This window comes from Bos javanicus, chromosome 16 (assembly GCF_032452875.1).
Source record: "Bos javanicus breed banteng chromosome 16, ARS-OSU_banteng_1.0, whole genome shotgun sequence".
Taxonomy (NCBI): Eukaryota; Metazoa; Chordata; class Mammalia; order Artiodactyla; family Bovidae; genus Bos; species Bos javanicus.
In genome coordinates, this window is record NC_083883.1 from 45,607,185 (window position 1) to 45,629,572 (window position 22,388).

General features: G+C 40.8%; 1 protein-coding gene across 6 annotated transcripts in view; it reads left to right on the forward strand.

Annotated features, from left to right (window-relative positions):
• Positions 1 to 22,388, forward strand: part of RERE (arginine-glutamic acid dipeptide repeats) — a 416,914-nt gene that overhangs the window by 255,203 nt on the left and 139,323 nt on the right. For 5 of the 6 annotated variants that reach the window (XM_061382835.1, XM_061382834.1, XM_061382837.1 and 2 more), the window contains one exon: positions 3,983 to 4,087. In XM_061382835.1, the coding sequence (XP_061238819.1) occupies positions 3,983 to 4,087 (105 nt within the window). Of the gene's footprint in view, positions 1 to 3,982; positions 4,088 to 17,165; positions 17,598 to 22,388 lie in introns of those variants that run through there. The other variant, XM_061382839.1, reaches the window with a different exon arrangement.

The window sequence follows — 22,388 nt, forward strand, 5'->3', positions numbered from 1 at the left end:
ATGTACTGTTCTGAGCTAGAGCATGAAGAAAGGAGAGCACTGGAGAAAAAATACTGAGTGCTTAAAATGGTACACATGTACACACACTTTAAATGTAAGCTCTTCAATACCAGGCGATATGAAACATATTTCAGAACAGATGCCAGCCAGTTAGAACCAACTGAGTGGCTGAGGGGCTTCCTGCTCAGGTCAGCCCTGTCTTCACCTCTGCCTAGTACTTAGGGCTCCTGAACTAGCAGGGACAGCTGCAGCTCTATGCTGATGACACTTGCTTTATTTTCTCCCGGTACTTTATGTATTTATTTATACACACACACACACACACACACACAAATTCAGAATTTAAGTTTACATTTTCATAAATTTGGGCAAATTTGTTTGACCCCAAACAAGACACAAGATGTTCCCATCATCCCAGAAATTTCCCTTCAGCAGCTCTTCTCTCTAAACTTCCCTCCCCAAAACAGCCACTGTTGTGATTTCTCCCACCATCAATTCCTCTATGCTCTTCTAGAACTTCATATAAACAGAATCATACAGTATGTAATTTTTTGTGTGTGTGGCTTCTTTTACACAGCTTTTAGTTTTTGAGATTTTTCACAATGTGCTATGTATCAGTAACTCTTTCCTGTGTATTGTTGTCTAGTAATCTCATTGTAAAATAGATAGTACTTTGTTTACCTGTTTCTTTGTTGATGGACATTTGTACCAAGGCTAGTGTGAACAAACTGTTACAGACAACAGCAAAAGCACAGTAAAGGAAGCAATAATGATAGAAGCAGAAATTTATGAGAAAAAAACATTAGGTCTAATTAATCAAGTACTTCAAAGAATTCTGATATTTTATTAAAGGGTTGTTATAACCAACTGGGATTTATTCCAGGAATGCAGGGTAGGTTAATGCTCGAGACTCTGTTAATACCATATACCATGTTAATAAATCTAGGGGAAAAGCTTATCCCCAAAACTATGGTTGTGGTACATTTATTCTAAAGTGGGTGTCGTGTTTAATGGGAATACCCGAGAGACATTTCCACTGAGATCAGGAAGAAGGAGAAGATGTCCTCAGTTTCCACTACCTTCCACGTTTTCATTGCATTAGCCGAACAGTGCAGCTGGAGACTTCCTTTTGTTGTTCAGTTGCTAAGTCTGAACTGATTCTTTGCGACTCCATGAGCCGTGGCTCTCCAGGCTCCTTTGTCCATGGGATTTTTCAGGCAAGCATACTGGGATGGGTTGTCATTTCTTCTTCCAGGGGATCTTTCCACCTCAGGTATTAAACCCTCATCTTCTTGTCAGGTGAATTCTTTACCACTGAGCTACTAGGGAAGCCCTCACTAGAAGCTTAAGAAAGGATGAAGAAGAAGTGAAACTATGTTTATTTGCATATACAGTTAGCATTCGGGAAAACCTCAGAGAATCAATGATTAAACTATATCATATGCTAAAAAATTGAGTAGCAGGATATAAAATTAACATGTGAAAATCCATACTCTTCCTATAATTAAACAGGAAACAGGTGAAGGACATAGTGGTAGATAAAATCCCATTAGTACAGTTTCATAGTCATTTATCAGATGACAGCCTTCTCTTCTCACTGATCTGGGTTTTCCCTAAACCATTTGTGTTGCCACTCCAGTAAAGAATCTGCCTGCAAGTGTGGAAGATCTGGGTTCGATCCCTGGCTTGGGAATATCACCTGGAGGAGGTCATGGCAATCTACTCCAGTGTTCTTACCTGGAGAATCCCCATGGACAGAGGAGCCTGGTGGGCTACTGTCCATGGGGTCAAAAAGACTCAGACACAATTGAGCAACTGAGCACAGCATAGCCATGTCCTTCCCTGGGAGCATTTTGGCAGTGGTTTTGGGTGTCACAGTGATGGCGCATGTGGGTGCTTTGGGGCAGAGGCCAGTGATGCTGCTCACTACAGGAAAGCTGCTGTCAACAAAGGATTTTAAGTAAAATTTAAAATTCATTTCTCTTGGAACTTTAGGAATTCAATAGTATTTTTATTAAATTTCTAAAATGGAGATTGTCTGAGATCATCTTGTCTTCTGTCCAGTACTGAGGCTTTGGTCACAGGTTCCTTAAGCTCTATGGGAAAGGAGGGCATTGCTTTTTGATTTGGCAGGAAGTGAATGAACATCTGCCATGTTGACATCCCTCAGTTTCTTTCACTAACACCTTGGCCGGTAGCAAGTGTGTGCATGTTGTTAACGTGCCAGTTCGTGGACCCTTGTGGGAATGGAATGCCTATTCAAGCAGTGGGAGATCACATCCCTGGAAGTGTCTCACATGTGTTGTTGATGAACCTTTGATCCACCAATTCTCTCTACTCTGATCTTAGCCGTTGGCTTCCACTTGAGTGGAAGTACTCTTTTCCACTCCAGTACTCTTGCCTGGAAAATCCCATGGACGGAGGAACCTGGTAGGCTGCAGTCCATGGCATGGGGTCACGAAGAGTTGGACACGACGGAGTGACTTCACTTTCACTTTTCACTTTCATGCATTGGAGAAGGAAATGGCAACCCACTCCAGTGTTCTTGCCTGGAGAATCCCAGGGACGGGGGAGCCTGGTGGGCTGCCGTCTGTGGGCCCGCACAGAGTCAGACACGACTGAAGCGACTTAGCAGTAGCAGTAGCAATGATGTTAAAGTTGCCTAAATGGCTGAGGGAGTTGAAATTCTTAAAACCTCCCTGTCTTCTTGGGAATCTCAGAAGTTCTCCCAACACTCCAGTGTGTGCATAGGTGTGTGTCATGGGGAGGTGGGCGGTACCTCATGATGTGATGTAAATGACATTTACATTTGGAGCCTGGAAACTCTGCTTCAGGAGTTAAGTAATGTAGAACGCTCAACTATATTGTGGTCTAACTTATGTTAGTAGATGAACCTGCCTTACTGTATTTCAATGGAAAAGTATTTTCCAGTGTAGTCATTTACACTACAGTTACATGAAAATTTTCAGTTACTGAAAATTTGGGAACTGTGTATTTATATATTCAAACACATGTATATGTTTAAAAAGTTAAAATTTCTCCAGGTTTTAATTTCCAAGACAGTGAATTTCTTCCATACTCAGTTACACTTTCTCCTTATCTTAAGGCAGCAGGAGGAAAAGGCCCATTTTGCTTTGATGATTACAAAGACTTTAGGTGGATTTTTGGGTAAAGTAGTATGACTGTGGTTTAAATTTTCCCCCAAAATATTTCATATCCTTTAATCCCAATCCTGCCCTTAGTTTATCTTTGTTGTTTAATTTTATTATAAGACTGAGATAAAAGCAGTTATGTTGTCAAGTTGTAGGTAAAAGCAGTCATGAAACAAAAAATATATGTATTATTGGACATTTTCTTATTTTGGGGGGAAACTCCCATTTTTCTGAATAGATAATTAACGAGTTTGTCACCATATTCTGCATTTTCTTGGAGTACTATGGATTGAGTTACATCTCCCTCACTCTTACCTTTCCAGCAGTAATATTTTTTTTTATAAGGGAAAGAGTACTTTTTATTACATACCTCTTACCAGTTCAGTTCAGTTCAGTCACTCAGTTGTGTCCAACTCTTTGCGACCCATGAACTGCAGCACACCAGGCCTCCCTGTCCATCACCAACTCCCAGAGTCCACCCAAACCCATGTCGATTGAGTCGGTGATGCCATCCAATCATCTCATCCTCTGTCGTCCCCTTCTCCTTCTGCCCTCAATCTTTCCCAGAATCAGGATCTTTTCAAATGAGTCAGCTCTTTACATCAGGTGGCCAAATTATTGGAGTTTCAGCTTCATCATCAGTCCTTCCAGTGAACACCCAGAACTGATCTCCTTTAGGATGGACTGGTTGGATCTCCTTGCAGTCCAAGGGACTCTCAAGAGTCTTCTCCAGCACCACAGTTCAAAAACATCAGTTCTTCTGCCAGCAGTATTTTGATTTACAAAGCAGTTGACAGTATTGCTAACATTTTTTGTTTGTTTATTTTCAGAGGGAAGTGTAACATCTCCCATTTTTCTGACATATTTGCTGCTAGAGAGTTTAAGGCCCGAGTGGATTCATTCTTCTACATACTAGGCTACAACCCTGAGACAAGGTAAGTGCATCACATGGGCCCCTAGGTTGAGAACTTCAGCTTCTCGTGCGCGCGCGCACGCGTGTGTGTGTGTGTGTGTTTGTCTGCACTTCTGGGCATATACTCCTAAGATGAGAAAGAAAGAGAGACACAAAGTCCTGTAGTAAATCTCTTTGAAAAGAGCTGTAATTAATGTCTGTGGTATCTAAAGCAGCTTGCCCCCTGCTGCCTCACTCATTAAGAAAAGGAAAAGTGAGAAATTTGGGTTTGCAGAGGGCAAGATAAAGACGTATGTTTCGTTGGTCTGTATTTTGAACTTATTATGAACTGTACTCTCATGAACATTCATTCAAACTTTCCATTATACCATACTGAAAATACTAGGACATTGTGGTTGTGTTGATTAGTAATTTGTTCCTTTAATAAATCCCCAGGAACACTCACTGAAATATCTCTAGTAAGACTGCTAGTATAAGATGGATACATCCATTTCTCAGCCATCTTGGTAAATAGAATTATTACTTTTTGAATGAAAAGCAACAGAGTCAAAATACTATAATTTAACAGAAGAAATTGTTTGTCTCTAATAGGCTGTAATTTTAACTCATCCCATGAGAGAATGTCTGTAAGACTGTATGTATTCATATTTATCTTGTATCACTCATGTGACTGTGTGTTTTATTAAGGATTTTAAAAAATGAGAGGTCATTAGATGATCAGGTAGTCTATGCTTGCTCAGGACAATCAAGACATAATCTGCAAGTACAGTGATTGAGTAAGAAATGAAAGATGCTTGGCTCAAGGAAGTTAGTGGGAGAACTATGTTAAGTATAATTGTATGATGTGTGTTGTTTTAGTGAAAACTTGTTTCTGGGAGATGCTGAGAAATGATAGATAACATTTAGAATGTTGCTGTTTAGGTCATCAAACTAGGGTCAATAAAAGGGAACGTATTCTTTTTTGTGGTTCTAAGAGGCTGAATTAAGCTCGGTTGGAACATATATATTAGTCTTTCTCTCCATATGTATACTAGACAACAGCTATAGGGTAATAGTCACCTTTTTTGCTTACCTTTAAAAAAAAAACAATGAATTTGAGTTTCGTTTTCATTTTCAAAAGTATGCTCTATTCCAATGACAGAGAAGGTGATCAGCAGTAATGTTTAAATAGCACCTTCTGTTTCAGAATGTTTATTTTACATATGTGTTAATTAGCTGCCTGGTCATATCTTTTTGTTGCCCCAGTGAAGTGTGGGACACTTGAACTTGGTCTTCTGTCTGGATGCACAGTTGTCTGTTACTACAATGATGTTGTGTTTATTTAACTTTGTGATAGTAGCTGTCATATTGCACAAGTTAGATTGTTTGAGGGAATTTTGTGTTTTAAGTGTTTAGCTCTTGGGTTCAGAACAGCCAGTCAGATTCTTTTTTCACTAGTTTTGGTTTTGCATCTATTTTTGCGGAATGCTTATTTACAGTGATTTGTAACTTACCTGTGTTAGGCTGAAGACTCAAACACAAACTCTTGTCTCATTTTTTTATATGTTGCTGGCAGTAATGATACTTCATTGATACTTGCCATCAATTTTGCTTTAAAACCTGAGTTAGGCGTGTGATAGAGGAATCTATTGTTACTTATCTCAGCTGAAAAGGCAACACTGAACCATGCCTGTAGCAGCACTTTTACAGGCTCTGCATCCTGAATCACTCTAGTGCTTTGGCCTTAGTCCCATTCATTCATTTCTGTTCTTGTTCCCTGTGTCCAGCTTGTGTTGGTGTAGTGTAAGAGCTTGGGGGTTGTTGGATGAATTGAGCAGTTCATCAAATAAAATTTTAATGTGTCCTTTTAAGTGGTAAGTTGGTGGCAGGTCTCAAAAAGTGAGTGTGAATGTTTCCAGTGATGAGCCAGTGTGACACAAGCTCACTGGTTTCACCATGAACACTACTTTCTCCCTCTGAAGTTCTAGGTTTGATGTACACATCCCATAGTTTCTCAAATCATCAGAAGTGTGTGTGTGATTTAGCAGAGTTTAGAAAACTGTGTGTCTTCTCCTCCTGGTTTATGCACAACGCAGTCCTTGAACGCTCGGGGTGCATGCTCTTTGTTTCTGCCTTTGTTTCAGGTTTGTGAGGGAGGGGGCAGTGGGGTGAGCTGGTTTCTCACATGGTTATCTACCATGTGGATGAGCGGGACCAGCATGGGATGGTGTCTGCCAGGTGTTGTGTGCTGACTTGGTGCCCCGAGTCATCTGGAGAGGATTATCAGACTGTTGTAATAATAATCCTGTGAGATGGTGCACTGACTGATCAGTAAGACCACTGGAGGTTAAAGAATGATTCTGTGACTCCTAACTTTGATGACTGTTTCCCTCCCTTTAATTAGTGTGGGAACTCTAAGTGAGCAGCTAAAACTGAAGTTTAAGATGAAGATATTTCCATAGCAAATTTTCTGATGGTAGTTAACAGTTGACTTAGGTAATTTCCCGTAATTTATTTAGCATCTTAGCCAGCACTGAATGTTAGGTTTTTTTTCCTTCTTCTAACATTTATCACAGATCCTTTTATAGGCTACTTTTCCTCCCTAACTTCGTTATTACATTCTTGAAAGCTCTGAAAATCAAAAAAAATTTCTAAGTTGGGTGCTAAAACTCTCATTTGACCATGAGGTCAAAGTTGGCCTGAACTGATATGAGACTTTTTATACTCCTAATATAGTTCAGTTTGCTTTTTGCACAACTTTGACTACAAATTACCAATATGATAGGATAGGGGTCATTGCTCAGACACTGCTGGGGTATTACGTGATGTATAAACTATGGAACTTCCTAAATCCAAGAAGTTCTTACATCTGAAAATCCTCTAGTCCTAAGGATCTTGGCTCAGGGATTGTCATATTGTGTTCTTGCTAACCATGACATTTAAGGAACTAAACTTGAGCAAAAAATACGGGAGTAGATGTTTCTAGCTTTAGTGAAGAGTTATTAGTCATTCAGTTGTGTCTAGCTTTTTTGCATCTCCATGGACTGTAGCCCACCAGGCTCCTGTTCATGGACTTCTCCAGGCAAGAATATTGGAGTGGGTAGCCATTCCCTTCTCCAGGGGATCTTTCTGACCCAGGAATTGAACCCCGGTCTCCTGCATTGCAGGCGGATTCTTTACCATCTGAGCCACCAGAGAAGTCCTTTTAGCTTTAAGTACAGATAGCATCACCGACTCAATGGACATGGGTTTGGGTGGACTCCGGGAGTTGCTGATGGACAGGGAGGTCTGGTGTACTGCGGTTCATGGGGTCGCAAAGAGTCGGACGTGACTGAGCGACTGAACTGAACTGAACAATACAGACTACAAGGGGCTGGCAAATGAGAGAGAACTTGGAACCTTCAGTAATTGGAGTTTCCTTTTGGAGTTTGTTTTAATGTTTCTGCACTCAGGGAGTGTTCACTTTTGCTCCACAGATAAGCTTCACTCCAAATTTACTTCTGCAGTCAGCATGCCCTGCAACATAATGTCATTATGTTCTCATTTTCTTTGAAGTGTCTTATCTAAAATCTGGTTAGAAACTTTAAATAAAGTCAATAAATTTCAGCTTAGAGGTCCTAGTACATAACACCAAGTTGCACTTTTCACTTTCATGCATTGGAGAAGGAAATGGCAACCCACTCCAGTGTTCTTGCCTGAAGAATCCCAGGGACGGGGGAGCCTGGTGGGCTGCTGTCTATGGGGTCACACAGTCAGACATGACTGAAGTGACTTAGCAGCAGCAGCAGCCCGTATATACGTATTTGGCCAAAACACCAATATCCTTGGTTGAACTAAAGTAGGATTGATCCTTGCTTAGAAAAAGAGCCAGGCCATAGAGACCTAGTTCCATCCGTCCATTTCTTGTCCCTGTTGTTTGTCTAGTACCTCATGAACATTTAATCTGACTGCTTGATCATTTTGTTAAGACCAGCCACCTGGAAAGATCTCCCCTTTTGGACCCAGGCAGCCTGGGTTCTGATCTGTGCTGCCACTTCATCTCTGTGTCCATAGGTAAAGCTTGTACTTCCTGGACCGTTTTCAGCTTTAGTAGAATGGGGAAAACAAAAACAGGGTAGCTTTTGTAAACTGTCAAGATTTTTAGTTGCTTCTCAGGAATTGCAAAAATAATTATAAATTTTCTTTTGAAGAAAAGATTGAGAAATATCTTTTTAAAAACCCTGTAAAATGTTAAATCCAAAAGCAAAACATGAGCTACTTCCTAAGAAGTCTTCCTTCTACCAGGTAGATTGTTAACTGTGAGATTGATTTTGCTGACATGTAGACGTCCAAGCACTGGGGATTCTTGCCTCTCCTTGGAATATGATAAAATCTTTGAGAACATACAGTTGCTAAAAATGTATGGTAAATTCCTTCATTGACCATGATGAAACTGACTGAACAGTTACAGTAAGTATGTGAGTTATGTTGATGTGAAATAATACATTTCTACAGTCAGAATATTTTATTGAAAAATTTGCGAGGCAAAATTGGAAAAAAAATACTGAGAGAGCGATTGGGGCTTTTTATAGCAAATGAGAGTGTTCTCCGTGTAGCTTGGGGTGGGGATTATTGAATATTTGTTCTTTCCCTCATCTTCCCATCGCCCCACCTCTGTAGGTTCAACCTGTTGGCTAGTGCCGTGTGTGTGTGCGCGTGTGTGAGAATTTTGACCTTTTCTGAGTCTATACCTTTCATTTCTTGGAAAAGTTTTTCTTACCTTTCTGCCTCAGACCAGTGAGTTAGGAGGGGAAGGAGGAAATAGTGAGTAGGGTCCTAGGAAGAACAGGTTTGCAGAGTGGCCATGTGAAAGAGGTGCCTTTATTCTTAAATTATTAAGCATGGATTTTCCCAGGATCCAGTCCCTTTGTTTCCCCTTGCTAAATAAGAATACCTTGGGTCTCTAAGGTGTGTTTAGGAATAGTAAGGAAAAGGGGATAGTAAGGCGATGGCACCCCACTCCAGTACTCTTGGCTGGAAAATCCCATGGATGGAGGAGCCTGGTAGGCTGCAGTCCATGGGGTCTCGAAGAGTCAGACACGACTGAGCGACTTCACTTTCACTTTTCACTTTCATGCATTGGAAAAGGAAATGGCAACCCACTCCAGTGTTCTTGCCTGGAGAATCCCAGGGACGGGGGAGCCTGGTGGGCTGCCCTCTATGGGGTTGCACAGAGTTGGACACAACTGAAGCGACTTAGCAGCAGCAACAGCAGCAAGGTTATTTAAAAAGTAGCATTCTGTGTATCAGCTGGCCCCTGGGCAATCCCACTCTGTAATACAGTTTTATACAAGCATCAGTGGGCTCTTCTAAGACTTTGGCTGTAGCATGAAACATCTGATTATATTCTTGGTTCTTTGCGCCTTGAACATGAGTCATCTCTTGGTAATCAGGTAGAAAGCAAGTAGATCACCTGAATTCACCTGTGCCCTCTCTGTTTATCTTTTTCCAGGAAGCAGGGTTCTTTTTTTTTTTTTTTAAGCAATATTGAAGCTTAACTATTATCATCCTTACATTTAGTAGTAATCATAAACAGAGGCACTTGCAAGAATTTGTATTTAATCTTCCCCACAATGGTGACAATCATGTTATTAATCATAGCGATATTGTTTACCTGACACTGTACTGAGTGTTTTACTTGCTTGATTCATTTCATTTTACTTTGTTTGGAAACAGTCTTGACCATACAGAACTGTTGCAAGTGCAGTAGAAAACCTCTGTTTAACTGAACCATTTGAAAATAATTGTCACCAGGAGGCTATATCACACTCTAAGAGTCTGTGTATTTCCTGTGAACAAGGGCATTTTCTTACATAACCCCAATATTGCCTTCAGAATCAGGAAATTGTCAAGGAAACATTATTGCCCTGGAGTTCTCAGACCCTTCTGAAGTTTCTAAACAAAAGGCTATAGCAGAAGGAATCCAGTGCAGCATTACGTGGTTAGTTGTCATAGGTCTGTTCAGTCTCTTTCAATCAGACAAGTTTCTCCTTCCTTCACCATGATGTTGGTACTTTGGGAGATTATCAGCTAATTGTTTTGTAGACTGTTGCTCACTTTGCATTGATGATGTTTCCTTCTCATTAGATTTACATCATATATCTTTGACAGGGACACTGCAAATGTGTGTTCTTTTTTCTACATCCTGTCGTGTTATACAATTCTAGTTTGTCCCATTACTGGTAATGTTCATTCTCATTTGTTGAATAAGGTGGTATTTGCCAGGTTTTGCAATTGTACAGTTTCTCTTTTTCCTTTTACAATTGATGACCATTTTGTAAGGTAGTTGCTTTGAGACCCTGTAGATACCTTCTTCCTCGTAATAGTTTGAATTATTCATTTATTTATATCAGGGTGGACTAATGGTTGCCAATTAATCTGTTGTAATTGTTGTTCAGTTGATATGTCTTTTGTGACTCTTTGCAACCCCATGGACTGCAGCAGCCAGGCTCCTCTGTCCTTCAATATCTCCCAGAGTTTTCTCAAATTCATGTCAATTGAGTTGGTGGTGATATCTAACCATCTCATCCTCTGCCACTGCCTTCTCCTCTTGTCCTCAGTCTTATCACAGCATCAAGGTCTCCTCCAGTGAGTCAGCTCACATCAGGTGAGTGAAGTATTGGAGCTTCAGCTTCTGCATCAGTCCTTCCAGTGAATATTCAGAGTTGATTTCCTTTAGAATTGACTGGTTTTCTCTCCTTGCTGTCTAAAGTTATAATTTGTTACTGTCATTCACTTTGAGGTCCCATTTTGGTGAATAGTACTTAGGAACCCGGATCAGGTGTTCCGTGTGTTCACTGCTTTGTGTCATGTTCTCAGGCCTCCAGAGTGAACAGCCTGAGGGTCAGGGAGGTAACGCATGCTGTGTTTACACCTACATTTCTGTGTGTGTCTGTGTGTGTCTGTCCGTCCATGAGTTCATACCAAACTTTCCAATTCTAGTCTAATACCACAAGGTTCTTGCTAATTTTTTTTTTTTTTTTGCTTTTCCTTATTTGTAATTATCTCATCTTTAACAGTAGAAAATTTCATCTCAGTGTCCTATCTTTACTTCCAGTTTCCTGTCCCAGACTCTGCTCTCTCTCACACATGGATGGATTTTGACTTCTTGAGCTGTAATTTTAGTAGGTTTATCATTTGCTATTTCTTAGTGTGACCTCTAGGAATCAAATTTGTAATATCATCTGTTCAAGGTGTGTGGGATAACGACTCCTACTGCCATGCAGTGAATGCTTACTCTTAGATTAATTATTTTGTTCCTGTAAAGGCTCAGTTAGGTTGGCATTATCTTTATTTTATAAATGAGGAAAAATTGATATTATATTAAATAGATGCCTAAGGCATACAGTTAGTAAACAGGAAACCCCAATGCTGTTTGACTCAAAACTTTGTGCTGTTAATTTCTATGGTTTCATCATAGATTGATTCATATACAACATATTTTCTTCTGGCTGTTTTGGGAAATAACTTTGTTTTTCTAATAAAGAAAAACATGTACCTACTAAAGAATAACTTGACAAATTTAAAAATTAAAGAAGCAAAAGTGTTATAATGATAATTCTATAAATCATATTTGTGTTTTTCCTTAAATATATATCTTTGTGCTTGTATAGGTATTTGTGTGTATATTAGGATTATAATTAATATGTTGTTTATACATAATATACAAGTAATCACACATTCCTCTATTTGTCCATCTTCTTCTGCTAAGAACATAATTCCATGTTATGAAACATTTTACAAACATTTGTGACGAGCACCTTGTATATACCATCCTAGGGATGTGCTGTAATTTTTCTATTCAGTTCATATTATTGGACATTTATGGTTTTTTCATTGTTTAAATAGCATGATCAAATAACATTGTGACCGTCCTTTTTCAACATAAATATTTGTACTTCAGCTGAAAAGTGAGTGTGAGTGGATTTTCCTTATTTCAGTGAATTTGGATCTGAGACATTTCAAAATTCACTTCTGTTTTAGTGAAGTCATCTTTTCTACTCATAATGGCTCATGGTCTTTGTACAGCTTTTGGGGACAAAAAGCTGGAGCTGCATATAAATATTCTCTGGTTTGCTTTTCCTGTGTCATCACATTTGAGCTCTCGAAACATTCACCAGAGGTGGCAGGAATTGGAGACAGTTGAGAGACAGCGTATGTATTTGGAAACACAGCCTACTGAAGAACTTTAATAGGACCAAAACCCAGATTTGATCATTCCAAAAACCCTTTTGCAGTGAACATCTACAAATACTGCATAAAATACCACAGAACTTTTAAATGCAGAGCTGAGCTCACAAGAATGAAGAGAAACTAAAAAGTTTAGGAGTCGGAGTGAGAGGAATTGAGTCATTTGCTCATCTTCATGCAGATCTTTGGTTTTGACACTCAGCAGGTATAGGAGATGAGGTTTTGATTTCAGGGGTTTAGGAAGTTGGAGCTGAGAGCCTGTGTGAAGTTAGGGTCATCAAAGGTCTATTCTTTTGGTGGAAGGATAAACTAGTTAACATATCTGGGAGTAGAGGAAAATGACAGAGAAACATGTCTAGGTTTGGGACTCCAGACCAAAAAAGGAACAGGGGGAAGAGATCGAGAAGTCGTCTTATAATTCGTAACTTTGGGCCTTGCTCCCAAGACTGCTAAGTCACTTCAGTCGTGTCCGACTCTGTGCGACCCCATAGACAGCAGCCCACCAGGCTCCCCCATCCCTGGAATTCTCCAGGCAAGAACACTGGAGTGGGTTGCCATTTCCTTCTCCAATGCATGAAAGTGAAAAGTGAGAGTGAAGTCACTCAGTTGTGTCCGACTCTTAGCGACCCCCTGGACTGCAGCCTACTAGGCTCCTCCATCCCTGGGATTTTCCAGGCAGGAGTATTGGAGTGGGGTGCCATTGCCTTCTCCATGCTCCCAAGACAGTTGAGGCTTAAATTTGCACTCTTGAAAAATACAAGAACCCCATCATGAGAAGATAATATAGAAAGCCACCCTGGACACCTGACAGAAGCATGTGCAATTTTGGGGGAAGTACGTGCCCTAATTCAAACATGTAGACTATGTACAGATAAAATATCTTTGACTGCTGAGCTCACTGTCAAAAATTACAAAATGTTGGAAGAAACTGTGTGTCATCAACTTGAATCAGATAAATGGTAAGAATGTCATTGCTAGAACTGTCAGAAAGAGACTGTATACTAGGCTTAAACAAAATAGAACTTTAATTTTTATGTAAGCAAAGTCTGAAAGGAAGCAGTCCTAGGCTGGTATGAGGCTCTGCATCACCTCTGTGATCCTTAACTTTAGCTGTTAGTTTGTGCTCAAGGTGGTGATGGAATGGTAGCCATAACACCCAGATTTAAGGCTGGAAGAAAGAAGGAGTAGGTAAGAAATGCATGCCTTCTCCCTTTAAAGGCAGTTTTCATAATTTAGACAGAACTTCTCCTTTTGTTCTCATTAGGACAACAGGAAAAAAAATTAAACTCATGCTTTACAGGTGAATTCTACCAGCCTTCTAGAGAATGGAGAAAAATGGTGTAGGTTCCCCAAGTTATTTTATGAAACAAGTAAAACCTTTATTCCAAAACCAGATAAAAAAGTAAGATTTATAGATCACAAACATGCATGTAAAGTGCTTAAATAAAATGTGGGGAAACGGAATCTGGCAAAGCATTAAAAAATACTCAAGTTGGGTTTATAGAATACACAGATAGTTTAATAATTTATCTGTAGCATACTTTATTATTTTTTTTAACATATTAAAGAAGAAAAAATATACAGTCATCTTGATGGAGAAAAAGCACTTGATGAAATTCAACACCCATTCAGTGTTTGTGGGGACAGGGACGGGAGTACCTCTTAGCAAGTCAACTGTAGAATGCAGCTCCCTCATCCTGACAGAATGGTTACTGAAAACCTACTGCAGACACCACCCTTAAAGGTGAAGTGTTGGAAGTATTTTGTCTTAAATCAGAAACAACAGAAAGACTCCCATCACCATCAAGAGATGAAAAAGAAGCTATGTGAGGATTGGGAATGAAGAAATGAACTTTTATTAAAATGATGCAGTATTTTTACCAGAGGAAAATCTATGAACTAATGATTAGATGTGGTAAGATAAATCAGCATGTATGCTGGCTAAAAGATCAACATAAATATAAAACTCAGGTCCATTTCCATACACCAGGGACGACTTCAGAATAAAATTTTAAACAAGCTGTTTCTGAAACCTTCTCATCTCTTAAAAGGAAGAGTAGTAGTACTACAGTATTGAAGAGTAGTAGTAGTAGTACTCTTCAGTACTTTAATCAGTAGTACTGACTAAATGTCAAATAGGGTATCTTTCTTCCAGTGAGTATTTTTCTTTGGAGTTTCCTGAATATTAACTTTTCATTCCTGTTTCTTGCTTTTTAACTTCTTGTTTGTAAATAAGACATTTTTCTATTTCTGGAGAGTACCAAGCACTTTAAAGTCTAAGAAATTTCCATATTATAGCTCTTACTTTACCTTTGATAAACGTAAATTTTCTGCTCACCAAAAATTAGAATTATGGTGGACAGAGTGATTATTCAGTCAGTTTTTATCTAATAAACCTTTTAGTTTTAGAAAGAATCTATTAGTGTAATATGTGCATTTCACCTGCTTGGCGCCCCTTTAATCTGTTTAGAAGTGTTCATCTTTGACCTGTTGATCACTAGGGATTAATTGGAGGAGAGAGGACTAGGAGGTCTGGGATCCGGAGACAGTGTAGAGGTACCAGGGTCACAGGGCTTCTGGGAAGACCCAGCACTTGGGTGTCTGTTGTGCAAGTTGCGTGAATAGCTCTGCAGGCAGCCAGATGACGAGTTAGAGAAGCATAGTGGCAGAAGTTGAGGTCCAGGCAGGTTGTCAGGAGTGAGGAAGCATCTAGTAGGACTTCCCCGAGAGCTCAGTTGGTAAAGAATCCGCCTGCAATGCAGGAGACCCGGGTTCGATTCCTGGGTTGGGAGGATCCACTGGAGAAGGGAAAGACTACCCACTCCAGTGTTCTTGGGCTTCCCTTGTGGCTCAGCTGATAAAGAATCCACCTGCAGTGCGAGAGACCTGGGTTTGATCCCTGGATTGGGAAGATCCCCTGGATAAGGGAAAGGCTACCCACTCCAGTATCCTGGCCTGGAGAATTCCATGGACTGTATAGTCCATGGAGTCGCAAAGAGTTGAACAGAACAAAGCAACTTTCACATTCAATGTTCAAGACAGCTGGGGGAGAAAATAAGTCCTGGGTCTTGGAGACCCGTAAGGACTGAGCAGAGTTCCAAGGTGTCCCCAGCATAGGACCATGCTTGGTCAGTGGAAATCAGGACCATTTCTAGAATTGGAATGTGTGGTTATAAGGGGTGCATTAGCTTACTTACTTTTCAGGTCTCAGGGCTCCTTAATTTTCTCCGTTGAGGAGGAGAGCTGACCCCATATTCTGAGGTTGGATTGAACTTAGAGCTGGGTCTTCAGCAGACTCAGTTTGAGGTTTGTGCTGTGGTCTGTGGAATGGTTCCCATGGTTTTTCAGAGTAATGATAAATTTATTAAATTGTTATTTTATTTGATTTCTTCAAGCAATTTAGGAGCTTTTATGGGGCTTCTCTTGTGGTTCAGTCAGTAAAGAATCTGCCTGCAGTGCAGGGGACCTGGGTTCCATCCTTGATTTGGGAAGATCCTGTGGAGAAGGGAATGGCTACCCACTCTAATATTCTTGCCTGGAAAATTCCGTGGACAGAGATGCCTGGCAGGCTTGGAGTTGCAAAGAGTTGAACATGACTTAGAGACTAAATGCACAGCTGGGTTTTAATTCAGTTGCTCTTATGTTTAAAGAGCTTTTTTTTTCTCTAGGCAGTTTCTAGTCACACACTTTTGGGGACATGTTACCATGTTACCTTTCATACCAGTAGGGAAGATGATCTTCCAACCTGTAGATACTTGTTTCACATTGTAGGTCAAAGGTAAAACTTGTTTAAGTGAAGTCTTGTGTTACAATTTTTTTAGCATGGCAAGAGTTTTTCATTTAATCTTAGTCTCAGTTCAGTTTATCTGAAAGCATAAACAGGAGATCCAAGGAAATGGAATGGATCCTGCGTTTACTTTGGGAATCTTGAGGACCCTGTATATCCTTTTAAACAGCTTTTAATTTTTCCACACTCAGTTACATTAATGGCAAACAGAATTGGCACTGTTCTTTCCTACCCTCTCTAGTCCTTTATAAATTTGGGGGAGTTTCATGGTATTCCTTTTCAAGTTTACAAATGGAAACTAAGCCCACATACACATCCAGAACTAGGATTTCTTATATGGCTGACAGCCCAGCTTCTCTTTTGTTGAAAGTGGAGGTCAAGGGTGAGGGCATAAAATGTGTTTTTCAGGATTTGAACAAAAAATGTCTGGGCTGGTACAGACTTGGATACTTTTTAGTGCTCAGTATGTCTATGTGACTTTAGAAATTGCTTCTGATTAAATTTTTACATGAATTTTGCTTCATAGGCAGTGTTCTAAAGAGTTGCCTCCAGTTCTGAATCAAGAGACCTAAACTGATATTTTTTAGGTACCTGGGTGTTCATTGGCCTCTCGATTTGAACCTTCGTGGTGTTTTTATTGTTAGCAGTACATTCCTTTTGCTAAGCACCCCTGGTTGGGTTTGTATCACTTTAGATGTTTTATGTCTTATTTAGGCAATTTTAGAACTTCTTATCTAAGGGAGCTTATACTCTTTGTATAAAATCCAGTATTGTTGAGCTGCTCTTCAGCTATACTGTCCACTCTGTGCCTGTGGCTGTGATGATACCCAGTACTCCAGAACTTGGCCAGAACTGCTTGTATATCCTTTCCCCAAACGTGTACAGTCTTCCACAAGAAATTTGTGGGGTTCTTTCCCTTATGTAGTGCCACTCTGTTTTTAGGTAGATGCCAATATTCTGTTCATTAGTCTCATGTATAATCACGCATATCTGTGCTTTTTAACTCTGTTTCTTCATCTTGCTATTTAAAACCATAATTTATCTTTGAGAAAAAAAAAAAAGACCAAACAGAACTTGCTGTTGTCTAGACAGCGCAGGGTGTTTGTCTGCAGCCTGTGGGTGGCAGGCCGGCGAGGCCCCTGGAGTTGGCTGTCTGGGATCCCCTTTCCGCGGCCCCACTTCCCTTCACACTAGCTTGGTATGCGGGAGAAGCTGCAGTCTGTTGGCTGGGCTTTATTTACGGAAACAGCAGGGTTGAGATTGATTGCGTGGAGAGACAGTGTATGGATGAGGGAGGGTCACAGCACATGCTCAGTCCTGTCAGTGTGAGGGGGAAGTTTCTGCGTTCTGCGTGAAGGCTTAGGTCATAGCACAAGCTCAGTGCGAGCTCCGCGAGGGCTCTCAGACCGCATGTGCCTCCATTTTGAGTTGTGAGAGTAGAAAAGGGCAGAGTTTCCACAGTAAGTGGAGGTGCAGGGACACAGCTAGACTCACCAGAGCCTCTCTTAGTCATGGATGATCCGTTCAGCCCCTGCAGGTAGGCGTTCTCTCTCTGGCCTCCCGGAAGGAGTGTGATGGTTTGGGCTGTCGTCTCTCACTTCTGAGGATGTGTATGAATCATCTCATCATTCCTAGTGCATGTTTCTGAGAGCCTTGCATTCAGCCCCGGCTGGCCGTGTAGGTGGTAGAGCAGTGTGTGAGATCAGAGCTGAGAGTGGGGTCTGCTCAGAGATGCACGAAGCAGATGTAGAGTGTCGTAGATCTCTGTCCTTTTCCCCTTTCCCTCACCCCTTCCTCTCTGGTGCCGATTTAAAGCAAGCCTCACTGGGTCCCTGCTGCAGAGCCCGTTCACCTTCGGCACCTGCAGAGCAGACCTGCAGGCTGCCAGGCTGTGTGTGGCTGGGGGGACGCCTGGGCCCAAGAGCCGTTCTGTTTGGATGTTTTAGGGAGGGTAGTAGGTGGGCAGCTATTGGTTGCTTTGAAGGTGGGTGGAACTTGTTTTGATTGAGAGCCTGTTTGCCAGAGCAAATTATAATTCTTGCGATCTTTTCCCAAAGTCTGAAATAGTGCATACATTTTGACATATGCAGGTTTTAGATTGTGGTTGCAACAGTATCAGCTTAAAATGGATTTTTAAAGACATTAATGGTTTTGGCATGGTATTTTCTGTTGCTTCCAAAGGAAGCAATCCATTCTTTCTTTTGGAGCTGGTGGAAAATTTCTTGGCAATTAAAAAAAAATGATATTCAGTGACGTTTGTGTTAGATATTGAGGTTCCAGGTTTTTTGTTTGTAATCTTTGTTTTCGGAAAAGATGGCATTTGTCCTGTATGTGTATTTTGTCATGTGACTTTCGAATTCTGTAGGAAAGGAGTGACAGGAGGAGTCACTGCCTGAGAAGGTGGAAGCGTCGACAAGGCCGGGCCTTGTGCTCCCTCTTTGACGGCCCTGGGCACCAGCCTTTCCTCTGAGGAGCGGCTGTGCTTTTTGTGCTTTTTGAGCCTATTGGCAGACCAGGCTCAGGTGGATGGCTCTCACCGTTGTTGACTTAGGGAGCCAGTCATGATAAGCAGATACAGGACAAGTTGAATTCTGACCCAAGTAGATAAGAAGTTTTTGAATTTTATCAATTGTCCCTTTTTGTTTCTTCTCTTTTTCCTTCTGATAGAAGTTGGAAAAAATTTTGAAGTGACACTTAAGTTTTGTGCCTTTGTGAGGATGACAGGAAGCATACGACAGAGAAGACTGTGCAGATGAGAGACTCTCACAGGACCGGAAGAGTGTCCTGTACCTCAGTGACAGAGGAATTCTCCCTGTGAGCTCCTCCTGTGTGAGCGCGGAGCTGTGCATGGTTAATACCTATATGAGGAGGCCCTGGTTTGGGTGGTAGGTTAGGAAGGCTGACAGTACGTTCCAGTCAACAAAAATATTATTGAGGTATAACCTGGCTCCTAGCAGTTTCACTTTGGGGTTGTGATTAAGGAGGTGAATTACACAGGGATGATTTAAGGTTATTGCAATTACCTGCCGTTTTTAACTCTTTTCCCATTCCTTTGAGGGCTGTCATTGCTTTTGGTAATTGGGGGCTGATGGCCAGTTTGACCTTTCCCCATCCCAGGTAGCACTGCTTCTGGAATTTGCTGTCTTTCAGTTCTTTTAGAAGCACCTCTACTCTTCCATTCTCACCTCTCCTGTGAGTGTGGAGTCTTCCATTCTTGAGTCTGGAGGAGCTGGATGTTTCAGCCTTGCTTTCACATGTGGGAGCCCTGCAGGACTCAAGTTTCTGCCTCATTTCAGAAAATCTACTGTTTGAGTTAGAGGAACACTTGTTAAGAAAACTGCCTTTCTGTCATAGGTTGTTTAATTCTCCTTAAATTTTTTTTTACCTTCGGCAGATCAGATGTGTACAAGAAGCTATAGGGGTAGCCAGACCACCTCTGGCTGGGTCCTCTCACTCGGCTGGCCGCTGGTCTGTGGAGCTCGAGTGTGGCCAGCTCATTAGACCACGAGGTCTTGTAGTAACTACTGGGATCTGTGTGGACCCTCTATTGTTAACAGTTGAATTTCTGTTTCCAGTCCACTGAAGTAAGTCATTAGAGCACTGTTTTACGTGCTGTGCATTTGTGCCACATGTTCCCGTCTTGGGAAAATACTTTTGGGAGATTACTTGCTGACCAGCTACCTTCTGCTCTGAGGCTTGTCTGGTGGTGGTGGAGGTGGGGGTGAAGGTGCAGCACATGGGGAGTTGTCCCTTGTTGGGAATATTGTCTCAGCCCTGGGTGGTGTGGACTTGGAAAGGAGGCTGGTGAGTTGCATTGTGACTTACTGTTCCTGTCCTGCTGCATATCAGGGATGCTGGGGAAGACACCGTATGTTTCCAGAAGAACGTGAAAGTAAAAGCTCCCCCAAATATTACCATGTTACTAGCTTTTCTTGTCATCACGTCAGCATCTTGAATCAGAGTCTGAGGTTGATCCTTACATTCAAAGTGTTCCTCTGTCAACATAAATTTTGCAGAGCCTGAGAATCTGCTTACGATAGATTGCTGCCCTTGACCACTTGCTAGATTCTGTTGTGTTAGCCTAAGAATTAATCAAAAGAACCTGACACCTGCGACCTAATATCTACTGTGTCTGTGAGTCTTCAGTCATTTGTTGGTCCTGATCCTTTTTCCTTCTGAATTAATTTTTCATTTTATATTTTGGTCATTACTGAACTGAGTTGTCCTTCAAACAGAAAAACATTCATTCTAAAGATGTAAAACATCATGTCTGACAGAGTAAAAAGAACAGTATGGGCAAAAGGGAGATTTGAAATTATGCGTGTGTTTGTGAATCTCCTCCCAAACTGATGGTCATCTGCCTTCAGCAGTTTGTGACAGGCAAGGAGTCAGGTTCTTGAATATATCTTTAAAGCAAATCTGAAAGAAAATGAATTGAATCTCTTTAAGCTCTGTGAAACTTTGGATTTAAACTAAAAAAGTCCATTTTAATTCAGTTGGGATAATTGGACTTTCTATCAGAGTTCTCTGAACTATACATTGCTTGTGGCTCTTTGATTGATTGTCTTCCTTACTGGACTGTAGAGTGCCTGAGATGGGCCTCTGGCATGAATATGCTGAATTAAATGAGTGGCATCTGTGGTAAGAGAGAAAACTCCATCTGGAGCTGAATGATATGGTTCAAATTCTACTTAGTAAGTGACATTTGTCAAACTGAACTTCTGTTTTCTCATGGGTGATGGGGGTAAATATTCCTCACAGTTGTTATAAAGATTGGAAGCAAGCCATATGAAAATGCTTGACACATAATTGCTCAGTGTATTTTTGTTATTAATTCAAAGTTCAAGTCTCCAATCTTGTGTAGGTGTGGTTAGCTTAACAATATCTGTAGTTGTTGGTCAATATGTTAGATTAAGACCATCTTAGGAATTGTGTTAGCAATTATGGTAATTAAATTAATGACCAATATGTTTGGCCAGGCTCTTTAGGTGTTAATGTTTTTCTCAAAGTTTTAAAAAAGGCTCTACTTCCATGTCATGTAGCATTTGGCGCATGCAGTAGTACGCAGTGTTCTTTTCTGACCATTTTCTCTAATGGAGAGGGAGGAGCATGTGTAGGCTAATACTTGGGTCGCCAACACTGTCGCCTCTCCCTCCCCAAATTCACACCACTGCAGTGGCCAGGAGCAAGGGGGTGGTCCTTTTCTAAAAAAACAGCATTTTCTAGAGACTTCCCAGGAGGAAGAGAGAGACATTCAGATGGGTGTCGTAGACATACTTTCTTTGGTCCGAAGTCTCTCTTTTTCTGGGGACACTCTGTTCCTACATATTATAGGTTGATATCAGTGTATGGAAAGCCAGCAACATTTTTGATCAGGAAATAGGCTTAATCTTTGAATACTACTCATTATAAATTATGGTGGGATTTTAAAATAAAGTTGTTTTCTGAACTGCCATGTGTGTGTTGTGTTGTGTGTGTGTGTGTGTGTGTGTATGTATGTATGTATATATGTATGTATGTTTGTGTTGAGTGTATGTTGAGTGTGGTCCTTACAACTGTTTCCTTCACATCATCATAGCAGGTGATGACAGTAAAACCCACGAGGAGCCTGAGGTAGGGTGGAGTCATATGCTGTGGACAGATATGCTGCCTGGTGGGGGACGGGGGATGGAACAGACAAATAAGAACTTTAGACAGTAGAACAAGGTCTTGGTAGTGATTTGAAACTAGATCCTTTCTCACTCATTTTTTTTTTTTCTCTAAATTTATTCCATTAAAAAAAACTGATACTATTCTGGGATTATGTTTTTCCCATTTCTTAGTATTCTGATCCCTTTTTTTCCCCCCAGACTTTAAACTTTTTACTTTGTCTTGGGGTATAACTGATGAACAATGTTGAGGTAGTTTCAGATGTGCAGGGAAAGGACTCAGCTCTACATATATATGTTATCCATTTTCCCCCAAACTCCCCTCCCATCCAGCCTACTACCCAACATTTGAGTAGAGTTTCTTATGCTATACAGTAGATCCTTATTGGTTATCCATTTTGAATGTAGCACTGTCTCACATGTTATTTAAAAAAATTTTTTTACCAGTTTTTTCCTGATAATTCATATTATTGTGTGGAGGCCATATTTACTGCATCTTGTTATCAGCATGGAAATTCTTCTTATTCCCTTAGCTAGTGCCTAAATTCTCGGTTCTAGATTTCAAATTATATTTACGGGGAATCTATTAAAAAAGAGCAGCTTGAGGTCCTTTGTAGTTAACTCACTGGGACCCCTCAAAAGAGCACCTTTATCTCTTCCACCTTGGTTTCTTCTGTTCA